The following is a 15,643-nucleotide window of genomic DNA, read 5'->3' as shown; positions in this document are numbered from 1 at the left end:
TCCGTTCCCTGCAAGGGTCGCGGCAAATTCAAAAAAGTGAAAAATCATACATACAGTAAGTACACTGTAATCTTACAGATTACATTACTGTATGAAATTATTTTACATCTCTTTTGTACCCAGTGCCCTGCATGCAGTTTTATATTATATATACTGTTCTTTCTGCCTGGAAACTTGAGATTGTCCATAGCAACCAAAAAGTGTCCTTTTAAGTCAAAAGTGGTTTTAGACCAGCTAGAAAACAGCGATAGTAAATTAGAACACTTGCAGAATTGAGCGATAGTGCATCGTGGGAAAATTAATATTATTATTATTATTATTTTTGATAATTATTTATATTTATTATATTATGATTTTGTGTTTCAAACTTCATCATACCCGGGATATCTACTAGACTCTTGGTGGACAGATTTAAGTGTGTTATTGCTAAGAATTACAGGCCTACAATATAAAACGCCAAATTTCTATGCAAAATAATTGTACCGCTTTGAGACGCAAAAATCTGAAATAATCATACCACCAGGGAGGCTATGGCTATAGGCATGCTTGCTATGCTTCGGCATTTTGAGCAAGACCTAAAGCTCCTACTGCTTCAACATGCTTTTTTGATGTGTTTATGATGCTTCCACAAAGCTTTTTTTTAAAAGGTTGGCAAATGCAAATGCTTGGCAAATGCCCTGTGTGTTTAATTTTCTATTTTTGTTTTAAAGGGGCTCAGTATAATCCCAGCTCAGTAGTACCCCCAACTCAGTAAGCACTCATTTACACTTGCTTCAAATTTAACACGCATGAAAGCTCCTATTGCTTCAACATGCTCTTTTGATGTGTTTTTGATGCTTCTGTGATGCTTTTTTAAAGCTTTAAAGGAGTATGGGTTTGTTTCTTTTTTTTAAAAATAACAAACATGTTATACTTACCTCCACTGTGCAGTTTGTTTTGCACAGAGTGGCCCCGATCCTCCTGTTCTGGGGTCCCTCGGTGGCTGTCTCGGCTCCTCCCCGCAATAGCTAACCTCCCTCTGGGAAGCTCTATCCCAAGGGGGTTAGCTGCGTGCATAGACACAGCGTATATGCCTCGGTCCCGCCCCCCCCGGTGGCATAGGATGCATTAAGGGGAAAAAACACGAACCTTTACAACCCCTTTAACCGGTTCCCGACCGGCGCACGCCGATGTACGTCGGCAGAATGGCACGGCTGGGCAAATGGGCATACCCATACGTCCATTTGAATTCCCCGCCATGCCATTGCATGCGCGGTGCGCGCGCCGGCCGGGAGCTTTGTGAGTCGGGTCGCGGGTCCCGCGGACTCAATCGCCCGCGGGGATACCCGCGATCGCCTCACGGAGCAGATGAACTGGGAGGTGCCGTTGTAAACAGCATCTCCCCGTTCTGCCTAGTGACAAGTGTCACTCGATCTCTGCTCCCTGTCATCGGAGCAGAGATCAGTGACGTCACACATACAGCCCATCCCCCTACAGTTAGTAATCACTCCCTAGGACACACTTAACCCCTCCCCGCCCCCTAGTGGTTAACCCCTTCACTGCCAGTGCCATTTACACAGTAATCAGTGCATTTTTAATTGCACTGATCGCTGTATAAATGACAATGGTCCCAAAAATGTGTCAAAAATGTCCGACATGTCACAGTCACAATAAAAATCGCTGATCACCGCCATTACTAGTAAAAAAAAAAATATTAATAAAAATGCCATAAAACTATCCCCTATTTAGTAAACGCTATAACGTTTGCGCAAACCAATTATTAAACGCTTATTGCGATTTTTTTTTTTTTTTTTTTTTTTTTTTTTTTTTTTACCAAAAATATGTAGAAGAATACGATCAGCCTAAACTGAGGGAAAAGAAATGTTTTTTTATATATTTTTGGGGGATATTTTTTATAGCAAAATGTAAAAAATAATGCTTTTTTTTCAAAATTGTCGCTCTTATTTTGTTTATAGCGCAAAAAATCGCAGAGGTGATCAAATACCACCAAAAGAAAGCTCTATTTGTGGGAAAAAAAGGACGTCAATTTTGTTTGGGAGCCACGTCGCACGACAGCGCAATTGTCAGTTAAAGCGACGCAGTGCCGAATCGCAAAAAACGCTCTGGTCACGAAGGGGGTAAAATCTTCCGGGGCTGAAGTGGTTAAGCTGACAAATGCCCTGTGTGTGATTTTGGCTTTCTAATTTTTCAAAAGGTGGGACCGCTATAGCAAGAGGCAAGCAGGGACTGTAGAGCTAGGACTAATCATCAGAGCTGTGGGACCAAAGCAGGAGAAACTAGCAAAGGTCACGTAGATATGGAAAGCCTGAAAAAAAAAAATGAGCAAAACTGGTGAAAAAACAGGCTTACGACATGTAATTCTATACAAAATAAAGACCAATTGTGCGATCATGCAGCACTGTGTACACAAATTACATTTATACAGTAAAACCTTAGATTGAGAGTAATTTGGTTTAAGAGTATTTTGCCAGACTAGCAACATTTTTTATATAATTTTTTTTTTTTATTTTTTTTTATTTTGACTTGATAAATAATAGATGTCTTGATATACAAGTAGCGTCACGTCACAAATGAGTATAAAAGAGAAGGCGCCTCTAAGTGTAGCAACATGGGTTACATTTAATGAAGGTACAACATTTAGCAACTCACATGGTTGATGATTAAAACGGGCACATGCAGGTATCCGGGGTAAAGCTGTCATTTAATGTTGTACCTTCACTAAATGTAACCATATTGCTACAGTTAGAGGCGCCTCTTTGCTCTTTTATACTCTGTAGCTCCTGCTGGGTTTTGCTTCTAATCCCCTTGTGGAGGCGGCCATTTCTGGATGGACATTTTATGCTTACACAACCTTGTCACATTGCTATAATCATTTTATATGGACTATAAACCTGAAGGATCTATGAAAAAATGGTTGTGAAACGAATCATCTGAGTTTCCATTATTTCTTATGGGGAAATTCGCTTTGATATACGAGTGCTTTGGATTACAAGCATGTTTCCAGAACGAATTATGCTCGCAATCGAAGATTTGACTATATACTTTTTTCACACAAATATAGCTTTGTTTTTGTGGTATTTGATCACCACTGGGATTTTTATTTTTTAATCTATAAATGCAAAAATTGAAAAAACAATATATTCTACATTCTGTTATAAAACCTATCCAATTAAAAAAATACATTCCTTCATAAGTGTAGGCTAAAGTGTATTCTGCTACATGTCTTTGAGGAAAAAATAAATCCCAATAAGTGGATATGAATTGGTTGGGGTGTGTGTACAGAGATTTTTCTTTTATACTAGTATTGACACTGGGTGGGAACTGACACTGACTTAATCAGTGCTAATAATACATTACTGTCACTGTACTAATGACACTGGCTGGGAAGGGGTTAACATCTAGGGGCAATTAATGGGTTAACTGTGTGCCTAACAATGTGTAATGTGTGCAATATGTGCTGCTTTTCCTAATACCGTAGATGTGCCTGAAAAAACAGCCAGATTGCTGCTCTCAGTGCAAAACTCTGTTTTGTTGGTTAACTTCAGGGCTCTGTGCTGTGATTGGCTAAGCTGATCAGTAGGTCAAGGCCATAAATCATTGGCCGGGACCTGCTGACCTGACTAACTTGTGCTGCATCTGTATCTGGATTTTGCAAAAGCATTTGACACAGTTCCCCATAAACGTTTACTGTACAAAATAAGGTCCGTTGGCATGGACCATAGGGTTAGTACATGGATTGAAAACTGGCTACAAGGGTGAGTTCAGAGGGTGGTGATAAATGGGGAGTACTCAGAATGGTCAGGGGTGGGTAGTGGGATTCCCCAGGGTTCTGTGCTGGGACCAATCCTATTTAATTTGTTCATAAACGATCTGGAGGATGGGATAAACAGTTCAATCTCTGTATTTGCAGATGATACTAAGCTAAGCAGGGCAATAACTTCTCCGCAGGATGTGAAAACCTTGCAAAAAGACCTGACCAAATTAATGGGGTGGGCGACTACATGGCAAATGAGGTTCAATGTAGAAAAATGTAAAATAATGCATTTGGGTGGCAAAAATATGAATGCAATCTATACACTGGGGGGAGAACCTCTGGGGGAATCTAGGATGGAAAAGGACCTGGGGGTCCTAGTAGATGATAGGCTCAGCAATGGCATGCAGTGCCAAGCTGCTGCTAACAAAGCAAACTGAATATTGGCATGCATTAAAAGAGGGATCAACGCAAGAGCTAAAACGATAATTCTCCCCCTCTACAAGGCTCTGGTCCGGCCGCACCTGGAGTATGCTGTCCAGTTCTGGGCACCAGTCCTCAGGAAGGATGTACTGGAAATGGAGCGAGTACAAAGAAGGGCAACAAAGCTAATAAAGGGTCTGGAGGATCTTAGTTATGAGGAAAGGTTGCAAGCACTGAACTTATTCTCTCTGGAGAAGAGACGCTTGAGAGGGGATATGATTTAAATTTACAAATACCGTACTGGTGACCCCACAATAGGGATAAAACTTTTTCGCAGAAGAGAGTTTAACAAGACTCGTGGCCACTCATTAAAATTGGAAGAAAAGAGGTTTAACCTTAAACTACGTAGAGGGTTCTTTACTGTAAGAGCGGCAAGGATGTGGAATTCCCTTCCACAGGCGGTGGTCTCAGCGGGGAGCATTGATAGCTTCAAAAAACTATTAGATAAGCACCTGAATGACCGCAACATACAGGGATATATAATGTAATACTGACACATAATCACACACGTAGGTTGGACTTGATGGACTTGTGTCTTTTTTCAACCTCACCTACTATGTAACTATATATGTAACTATGAATGACAGGACAGATTGGGCAAGGGGGATGCGCATGTGCCCTAAACCCAAAAATGCCAAGTAAAATCATGTACATGTATGTGATCTGGTGCAACAGTGCCACCCATCCACAGTGTGTATGTATGTGTGTGTATGTATATGTATATATAATATAGTGTGTGTTTATACATATACACTTTTTTTTTTTTTTTTTTTTGTGGAGTCTTAAATTATTACAAATCCTGCCACTAGAGGTCACTGCAGAGGAATGGCTCTAGTTTAGTTTAGTTTGCTTGTGGGCCCCATCTTGTACCTCCTACAGTAGAATAGGGAATCGGCAGAGCTGGGGATTACTACTGAGCTAGAGATCTGCCAAACAAGTTTAATGAGTTGGGGGTTCTACTGAGCTGCTTTAAAACACATAGAAAATCAACACACACACAGGGCATATGCCAAGCTTAAAAAAATCACAGAAGCATGAAAAAACACATCAAAAAAGCATGTTGAAATAGTAGGCACTTTGTATGTTAAAGCAAGTGTAAATGAGCCCTTATTATACGTATTTACATGCATTTCTTTTTTCTTTTTTCTTTTTTTCTTTTTTTTTTCTCTCTTAGGTAAAGTTGGCTGATGGTCATCAACATGCTCTCCCTCCATTAGTTGTTCAGTGTTTTGCTTGTCCTAGATGTTTTCTACTTTTTAACCAAAGAGATGAATGTCTGAAGCACATGTCAGTAAGCAATCACTTTGTACGAAGCATCGCACTTCGTGGTATGTATGTTGACTATCATGCTTATTTGGAACAGTGTCTTCGTTTTTTGTTTTATTTGCCGCTTTTTTAGTATGTGGTTTACAGTTTTGTTGTACCTGCTGTATTTATTTAGACCTGAATGGTAGGGATTGAGTGGCACTGTTCATATTGTGCTTGACAAATAAAATGTAAGGACAGTACTTGCTGTAATATTAACAAAAGGGGGCAAATGCATATCTAAAATTGTCAGTACTTCATGAACCATACACTTCTATACCTCATGTCTGTGAAGGTTAATTATTCAGATCATGATATAGCTAGTAGTGGTTAGTCCTAATAAACTGGACTTGTTTTGTTATGGTAAAGACATTTCATATTTCATCTATACTCATACTTAATTTCCAATGAGTGTTGCGAAAATTCCCCAGGCATTTATAGTCACCCAGGTACACGTTAATCCAATTACCATAGCTTGTGAAATATCAAGGATTGCAAAAAAACTTGTACACTGGGAAGACAAAAAGACCTCGCCACAAATGTCCCAGCATAGGAGGGCAAATTCTAAGGCAAAGACTCGGCAATCTTCCTACACCTTAAAGTCGTACTAAAGGCTGAAGGTTTTTACCTTTGTGCAGTCTATGCTCTAGGGGCACTCAGCAGAGGAAAGGGGACAGGACAGCAGGTGTGGGACCCAAGAAGGAGGCTCAGGGCTGCTCTGTGCAAAACCCATTTTTTAGAGTGCTTGGGATGATTGACCACAAGATGGTGCTGGTACCACTGCACAGAGCGGGTAAGTATGTACATGTTTGTTATTAACACCTTCTCGTCTATAGCAGAATGACGGCTGGGTGGGGGCTTTATTGTTCTGACTGGACGTCATATGACCTTCAGAACAGCCCACTCGTGTGTGCCCCCAGGTGCGCGCAGCGACACATCGCATCACCAATCTTGGTAAAGAGCCTATGACGTAGGCAGCGGATAGAGTCATTTACATAGCACTGTCACGTTACTTCGCTTCCGTGGCAAAAACTAGCCAACACGTAACGATTGGCGGGCGATAAGCCTGACCACTTGTCCAGGGGTTTTCCACACTTTAAAGTGGAGTTACAGCCGTTTCTGTGTTTATTAAAAGTCAGCAGCTACAAAAAGTGTAGCTGCTGACTTTTAATAAACAAACACTCACCTGCCCCATGGTCCAGTGATGCGACTGTCCGAAACCTCAGTTCTCTACCCTGCCTCTCCACGGCGCCGGCATCATTACTGTGGGCACCCAGCTGTGACAGCTTGCGGCTTCACAGCCGAGTGCGCACTGCGTATGCGTGAGATGCGCTGCGTGTCCTGAATGGCCAGGCGATCTTCTGGGACCTGTGACATGTCCCAGAAGATTGCAGGGAGGGAGGGACCAGAGCCTCCCCCCCCCAAAACCCCCCCACCCCAAAAAAATGACATGCTAAATGCGGCATGTCAGGAGTCCTTAAAGCGGAAATTCCACTTTTGGATGGAACTTTGCTTTAAAGGTAGATGCCAGCTTTGGCTGCCAAGCTTTTTTTCGGAAAGCATTGAGATGATGGGTATTACCTTGTTTTTTTGTTGGGAATTTTGCCCACATCTCGCTTTTTGTACTGCTTGTGGACCTCCCACTGGTTTTAGTTATTCCATTGATCAAAGACTATGGGATTAATTTACTAAAACTGGAGAGTGCAAAATCTGGTGCAGCTCTGCATAGAGACCAATCCGCTTCCAAGTTTTATTTTTTATTTTATTTTTGTCAAAGCTCAATTGAACAAGCTGAAGTTAAAATCTGGCTATCATGCACAACTGCACCAGATTTTGCACTCTCCCAGTTTTAGTAAATCAAATCCCCTATGTTTCAACAGTGAATGATGAAGTAAAATTATTCTACTCAGCATAAAATTCTTTTCTCAAAGTTGATTGAAAGACCCTGCTCCCGCCTCTCTATTGTGCTGGGCCTGTTGCCATGTTATGGTTTATTCTTGTACTGCTTGCTGCTACCTGGTTGTTAAGCCACCAAAAGACACTGCCCTGTTATTTCCGCTGCTTTTGTTTTGATCTATTGATCAAAGGCTTGGTCTCAAACTTGGAGAAAAGAATATTATGACGAGTAGTGTCCTTGGATGTCGTAGCTGCATTCATAATTTTTATTACAGTTCCTTTATTCTTTTATTTTCACCTCATGATCCTGCTAGCAGCACACTTCTTGTCCTTGATCGCTCACTTAATATACTGTATCCATAGTGCAGCACCTTAGGGCTCTTTCACACGGGGCAGATCATAGATGATCGCTCCGCCGATCCCCGCTGAGCAGGAAGATGACAGGTCTGTCTCTGCACACTGTGCAGCGACGGACCTGTCAGAGCGCCGCTCTCCCCTATGGGGGATCGGATGATGACGGACCGTAGTGTCCGTCGTCACCCGATCCGATCACGGATTGAAAAGTAGGGTTTTCCTCCGTTGCACTTTTCAGATCGGAGTGGGTCGGATGTCAGAGGACATGTCACCGCTGACATCCGACGCTCCATAGGGATACATGTATGTCCGTTTTTCATCCAACGGAAGGATGAAAAACGGACATACGGATCGTCAGTGTGAGCCCTTAAGCTGCTCTTCTGATCTGAACTAAAAAACAACCTCCTATCCATATCTGCATTAATAGGAAGGGAGGATTTGTAATTCAAAGAAGATAGCTGGGAAAACTGATAAGATTGTTTTACAATTTATTTCATTGCACAGAAAATTTCAAAGGACGAAAAATATTTGTTAGGATCAGCAGATACTTTTCTGTTAATAGAAAATCCCGCGCAACTGGCTGTATAAAAAGTGTGACGATTGCAGCAAGCATATGTGTAGGATAACACACACCTCAGATAATTGTATCAAACTCATGCTGCACATAACAAATACATTTCTCATATGTGAAAAAAAATGAATAACAAATAAGGCAAAAAGTGCAAGTAAATCCTCAATCTTCAAAAATTAACTTGAGAATGATCCATGCAATCAAAGCATGACTTCCAGCTCTGCCTTAAGCGCCTAGTCACAAATGACATCAGTCATGAGCACATATGATAAATTTATTTATGTGCAGCATAAGTGAATCAAAGGATTGGTAAAGCTGTAATATTAAATTTTTTATTGTGTTTTAGATATCCTTTAAAGGATAAGTTCACTTAAAAAATGAATAATAAATGCACATTTTCTTTGCAGTTACAAAAACGTGGATTTATTTTTGTTTTTGTTTTGGGAGCCTGTAAAGCATTGCACCAGCAATCAGCAGATATCTGATGCCATGCAGGTCTTCTGCAGACCTGTCAGTGTATATGCTTGCTCGTACCTCGTACAAGGAACCCAGTACATTCTGACAGGAAGAATCCATGAACTACCACAGCCCTCATAGCACGGTGGTAGTTCATTGAAAACTACAAGCCAACAGCTGCAAAGTATGTCGTGACTTGTAGTTCATTCATACACAGAGCTCTGTTTATGAATGATGTGGCCGTGTGAGTGGAGCCCCACATGGCTGCGCTGTTTTCAATAAGTGACAACTAGTATGGGGAACTTCTCTCCGTGTTGCTGCCACAGGGAGAAAGAGCAATGGGAGCATGTTACATGTTCCACCTTAACCGCTTGCCGACCAGCCGCCGTCATTATACTGCAGCAGGTTGGCACGATCCCGCGAGCCGTCGTAGCTATACGTCGGCTCCTTTAAGCGGGATAGCAGACGCGTGCGCCCGCTGCAGTCGGGGAGTGGGGGGTGCTGATGCTCGTGGCCGATGGTCGCGATGACCGCCGGCCACAAGCGAGCACGAGTGGCAGAACAGGGACGTGTGTAATTTCAAATCAGTGCATCTGATTCTGTTTCAATAAACACTTTCTCTTATTGTAGGTGAAAATGGAGTTCCACGCCCACTACCTATTCCATCTTATGCAAAGAGAGTCTTGATTGCACTTTGTAAGGACATTCCATTTCAGGTTGTTTGTACATCTTGTCGCTGCGAGCTGCGTTCTCATATGGAAGTAACTGCACACTTCAGGTGGGTGTAGCTGTGAGTAAATCGTTAACATGGATGGATATCGCTCCACTCAAAAGGTTTGGTTTTGTGTTTCCAGAAACATCACCGTCTAACTGCAGAAATATTGCAAATATTTTTGCCGTAACAGTCCCTGTAACTGTAAGAGAAAACTATGTCTAAGGATATTCATCGTCATGTGTTCGCTGAAGCTTTAGGACCTGCTGTCGGTCTTAGTGTGGCTTGCATGCTGCATGCCCATTTCAGCACTTCCTTTGCTCTTTCCAAATTGTCAGAAATTTTCCAACAATCGATAAGCATTAATTCTGTTTGGAAGTGTTTATTGCCCCAAAGATTTTCTTAAATTACTTGAGCATAGTTCCAGCATTAAATCTTGGGTTCTAACAAGCACCTCAAAGTCCAACTGAAGTCACAGAAGTGTATATGGAGCCAGATACCCCTCCATTTTCATTGTGTTACTGCCACTGTTATTAAAGTTGTGCAATTGGATCTAAATTTGACTGTGCAGGCCAAATGAATCACAGCAAAAGGGCTGGCAGCTATCCCAGTGAGGAATGCATGTATAAAAAGAGCACATAATTGCTATTGTTAGCAAGAGCAACCAGTCAGAATCTTTGTTCTCTCTTCAAATCCTGGCCTTCCTGCAAAAAAGGTCTTGACCAAAATATAGCTTTCATCACTCCAAAGGGCAAGTATCGGCCTTATCCATCCTTTTTCAAAAGCCTTTGGCCTCGTGCTTCCTTGTTTAAAACCTTTAACCAAGGTGTTTCTGATGTTAGGCCCCCCTTGCAGCACCCCTTCTGCTTCCCAGGGACCTTAATTTGGTTCTCCCTGCCCTGCAAAGACCACCTTTTGAACCGGGGATATTCCTTTAGAGATTCCTACAAGCAGGTAGCCATTTTGGTAGCTATCCTATCTGTTAGACAAATCTTTGAATTGGCAGGCCTATAAAGAACTTTACAAGGACAAGTTTGCATTGTACCTATTTCATCTTTTATTTCAAAGGTGGTTTTGTTTCATCTCAATGACAGCATTGTTCTGCCATCCTTGTGTCCAGCTCCTAAACACCCAAAGGATTTCGCTTTACATTGCCTGGACATAGCCATTATAATGCACATGAAAACTTCAAACCCCCATTAGACAAATGGATTCCCCATTTGTCCTTTCATCAGGATGTTGCAAGAAGCACCTGGCTTCCAAATCCACAATTGCAAGGTGAATTAGAAATTTGATTACAAGAGCTTATGTGATCAAGCACTGGTGCATGTCCACTCCACCAGATCTATGGAAGTATCCTGGGCCTTTAAGCACCAAGCCTCTGTTTCCAGACTCTACTCACTGAGTGGGGTAGGGGTCATAGGGGAGGCTCCCTAGGGGGCAATAGGGGGGATAGCAATAAAAACCAGACATAAGTTGTAATTCTCTTCTATCCCTATGAAACTAGGAAGTTTTTACTGGTGTTTGGTTTTCATTTTACTTTGCTCCATAGCTCATTAGTTGTGTTTTTGTTTTTTTGCTAAATTGTCTTTGTTTCTTTATTTAGGACGCTGTGTCGAAAAGCTGGTCCTGCTTCAGTTTCAGAAAAAAGCATAGCTGATGTTGCATCTGTTTTCCAGTTAAAAGCTTTCTGCCTAACTTGTAAACAAGGTCTAAGTGATAAAGCACGCATTGAAAAACACATCACAAAAACAAGTCATGATGTCAAGTGGATTATTTCTATAGAGGAGTCCATTCTAGCATTTTGCTACCTAAATGAAGGAATGAGAACACCTTCTGACTTCTGCCTGTTGGCTTCCAATGCTAGATTGGAACACCTCATGCTTAAAAGAAACTTAAACAATACTGATGACAGCAATGTTTTGTCAAAGCATGTACAGCAAAATGAAACTGATGGTGGTTTAAAAAAAGAGGCCAATATAATGGTGACTGCTTGGTTCTGTGAATGTTCTCAACAGTTTTCAGCTGAGAAAGATGCTGAAAAACACATTATGGCAGCCAATAGGATCTCTCACAAGTGCATGGTTTGTGGCAAGCTGGCTGATGACACTGCCATTATTCGCCTTCACATGTGCCGATTTCACGGTGGTGGGCGCTTGGACAGTTTTCTTTTTTGGTGCCAGATGTGTAAGGTTGAGCTGGCAAGGACTGAAAATGTGTTGATGCATATTATAGATTGCCACGGTGGTCATTCATTTTACTATGAACAGGAGGTGCCAGAGGAGCAACCAACTTCCTTAGAGATTGACATGAGATCTGAGAGTCCAGCAAGTAACACATCCCCATCAGGACAGCAGTCTGAGGGTTTGTGGCAGTGCCATATTTGTGAGGAGACTTTTGATAATGAAGAAACCGTTCTACAACACTGCCAATCCTTAAGTATTCACCAGTTTCATAAATATTGCTGTGACACCTGCAAGAAGAAGTTTCTTAAAATGGAGACTTTACTTAGGCATTGTCAGCTTCAGCATGATGGAGACATAAAAGTGAAATATTTCTGTGGGCTTTGTAAAGATCTTTACTTTGATGAAGAAGCTGCCTTCCTTGCCCACTATGAGAGTTTTCACGCTTTGGACTATAGTTATGTACCAAATCGGGGGCAATCAAATGTTAAAATTCCAGATGATATACTGACCACATCCAGTGAGTCTGAAAAGCGTCTGACTTGCGGCTGTCTGGAAAAATATTTTCTCAAAGCAACAAAGAAGGCAGATGGCAAACTCTGCTTGGATAGACTGTTTGGGAAAGGAAACCTCTGGTATAGCTGCTCTTTATGTCCAGCAACTGACCAAAATTTTGAAGGCATCAATACGCATGTTTGTAAGAAAGAGGGGCAGTCCAGTGACAGAAATGTTGTTATTAAGTGCAGCATTTGTTCAAAATCTTTTTCAGACCCAGAAGGTGCTCAATCTCACTACCATATGAAACACTGTTTCTTGAAAGAGCCAAGTAAGAATTATAATTTCAAAACTGATGAATCCATAGGTGAGGTGTTTACATTTACAGCTAGTGGTACTTCTGTTAGTAAACCGCCAGCAAGACTGAAGCACACAAAAGAATTGCATTACAAGGCTGAGACAAAAGACAAAAATCTCCCTGAAAAAATTCAACCAGAAACGGAAGTTATGGAGATACAAAACCGTGATACAGGTATTACACTTTGGTTGATACTTTAAAAAATGTGATTCAATTGTAAAGACAATGAATATTTATCAAACATGTATTTGAAAGACATGTTAGCTAATTTGCTTGCTGCTCCTTACTTTCAGTGACTTAAAAAAAAGTTAATTCAAGAATAGGGCTACTACTTGACAGATGTAAGTAGAAAAAGTTGATTTAATTGGAAGAGTCTAGAATCTGACAGTATCAAGCAGAGGGCTTTTGTAGTTTTCCTGGTGTCGGATTTGAAATTGGCCCAGAGAAAGTTTATTCTAGAGCCATTAAGAATGGCCATGAGTAGTAATTTTTTTTTTTTTTTTCTGGTATGAAGATTAATATTACAAACAGATTAAAGGTGTTGGTATAGGTGTAAAATATACCTATACCTAGCTGCCATCACCATCAATAGAAAAATGCTATACCCAGAAGCCAGCTTATGAGGAGACGGCATAATTGTGACTTTGAGGACTACATAACACAGTCTAACGTCTTGATTAATAGGTTTATAGAAAAAGGGTACCCAAAAAAAAAAAGGCTAGAGAGTGCCAGGTCAGTTCTATGGAATAAGAACAGACAGTCATTGTTATAAACTAAAAAGAAGGTAAATAAACCATTTGATACGGCATTCTTTACGGGATTCAAACTTCATTATAAGCATCTAAAGAAAAGTGACACTGGCCCATTTTATGTTGAGGGCCCATTTTATGTTGAGATCCCACTTTGGGCAAAATGTTGCCTAAGAATCCTTATTTTATTTTAGAGGGGACCCTGGGGCTTGAGAAATAAAATTGTCCACAATATTCCTGATTCCACCCAGAAGAAAGGTCACCTTTTTAGAACAGACGGGTTGTTTTTTTTTTTTTTTTTTTTTTATTTTTTTATGCGTGATCGCTGCAAACCATGTAGAACCACACAAAAAGATATGAAGAAGAGATCAAGTATTCAAACTAATTCTACTAAAAAGCAATACCCTCTTAAGAAGTTCATCACGTGTAAAAGTATGTACATCACATATTTATTGGAGTTTCTGAGTGGCCTCAAATATGTTGGCCAAACTACATGCAAACTTATGGTCAAGATAGGGGAACATATTAACAATATCCAGAAAGGGTATAAAAAGCATAGTGTCTCTAACCATTTTAGATTGGTATATAACAGGAACCCCAAGCACCTTATTTTTTATGTCATAGATAAAATTAATAGACACTGGAGGAGCTGCAGTTTAAAAAGGGAGGTTTCACGCAATGAAACTCGTTGGATTTAGAGTTGGAGGCGATTACCCCTAGAGGCATGAACATTGATATAGATCCTAACTGCTTCATAGATAATTAAGTGTGATTTGGAACCATAAGGTTTTTGGTTGTTTTATCAATAATGGTCTGTTTTTATAAGTTTTAATTATGTTTTGAAAGCTTTTCTAGTGAGCATTTTAATTATTATTTATGCCATTTGCCACCTGTCATTAGTTATTTAAACACTAGCGGGGGCAGTATAGAAATGTTCTATTTCTCAACAAAGATTTTGTTTTATATATGTTTTTTTTTAATACAATGTTAGTTTATTCTTAATATTTTTTTTATAAAAATTGGTAGGGACTGTAATATTATGCAATTTGTAATAGTATATCCAGAGGTAGAATTATCCTGCTAGTTAAGTGCTAGCAAGGTTTTCCAGTGATTATTGTGTTTGCAGTTTCTGTATTCCCTAGTCTGGGGTATATGAAATAACCATGACCATTCACAGTATCCTGAGTTGGTGGATTGAAGGAGTAGAGAGGTTATTTGCCAAAAACTTTACCTGACCCATTAAGAGATAAATAGGATCAAGGGTCTCTGAGTTCCATTCTATGTGAAGCACTTTGGATAACGGCACTACGAGTATATCTTTTTTTGAAGTGGCACATTTATTAACCATTTGCTGCCCCGCCACAGTACATTTACTTCTGCAGAGCAGCAGCTACAGGCTCAGGATGTACTTGTACATCGCTGGGCACCTGGGGCACGCAGGGATCCTGACTCAACACAGCATATCACTGCGCTTGGTACCCAACCACTGTGTGCGGCAGGAGGTTTTATGTGATTGCTATGATTGGTCATAGCGATCGTATGATTACAATGTAAATAAAATTGTCCTAAATGGCTTCCATTTATGATTGTTTTGCTTACTATTGTGATGTTGTGATTGGCCCACAGCTATTACATGGTATCAGGGTCAATCAAGGCACCCTGTACCATTTGATTAGCTGTAGCCAATTACAGATCACAAGCTGTCATAAATGAAAGCCATTCATAACAGCTAAAATGATTGCTTCAGAACCATGATCATCACTGTTATAAGCAATAATAGAGTTAAAAAAAAATCAATGATCACCTCCCCAGAGTAGTACAGTGTCACTATGGTAACACTTAACAACTCTGAAAGTATGTCAAAAAGTTAAAAAAAAAATCCCATACCAGGTTTACAGAATGTTTTATGTTTAATGGTTGGTATTATCTGGAAATGGTAAAAATCAAAAAAAGTGTGTGTGTGTTAGAGCTGCACGTGTAGAAAGCTCTCTGCTCACCCAGCTGTCAAAAGAAAAAAACGCTGGGAGATCACTATAAACAATGTAACTTTTCATTCTTAGATCAAAGGAATGAACTTCCATCTTTAAATAAGGAAAGTTTAACCACTGAAAGACTAAACCTTTTTCTGACACTTGTTTCTTACAAAGTTAAAATCAGTATTTTTGGCTAGAAAATTACTTGAAACCCCCAAACATTTTATATATATTTTTTAAGCAGAGACCCTAGGGCAGGCATGTCCAAAGTCCGGCCCGCGGGCCATTTGCGGCCCGCGTTCCGGTTTGATGTGGCCCCCACTTGGAATTTACATATGCATCCATCTGTGGCCCCCC

The 15,643-nt window shown here is 40.5% G+C and overlaps 2 protein-coding genes across 2 annotated transcripts in view; one reads left to right on the top strand and one right to left on the bottom strand.

Moving 5' to 3' along the window:
* PRIM2 (DNA primase subunit 2) overlaps positions 1-15,643 on the bottom strand; it is a 449,872-nt gene that overhangs the window by 374,635 nt on the left and 59,594 nt on the right. The gene's annotated exons all lie outside the window — the stretch shown is intronic.
* The window catches only part of LOC141140007 (E3 SUMO-protein ligase ZNF451-like), an 85,404-nt gene that overhangs the window by 48,434 nt on the left and 21,327 nt on the right, over positions 1-15,643 (top strand). The window contains exons 8-10 of the mRNA XM_073626711.1: positions 5,409-5,562; positions 9,447-9,594; positions 11,135-12,738. Of these exons, the coding sequence (XP_073482812.1) occupies positions 5,409-5,562; positions 9,447-9,594; positions 11,135-12,738 (1,906 nt within the window). The remainder of the gene's footprint in view (positions 1-5,408; positions 5,563-9,446; positions 9,595-11,134; positions 12,739-15,643) is intronic.

The sequence above is a fragment of the Aquarana catesbeiana genome, linkage group LG04 (assembly GCF_042186555.1).
Source record: "Aquarana catesbeiana isolate 2022-GZ linkage group LG04, ASM4218655v1, whole genome shotgun sequence".
Classification (NCBI taxonomy): Eukaryota; Metazoa; Chordata; class Amphibia; order Anura; family Ranidae; genus Aquarana; species Aquarana catesbeiana.
This window is presented reverse-complemented; position numbering and strand designations above follow the sequence as displayed.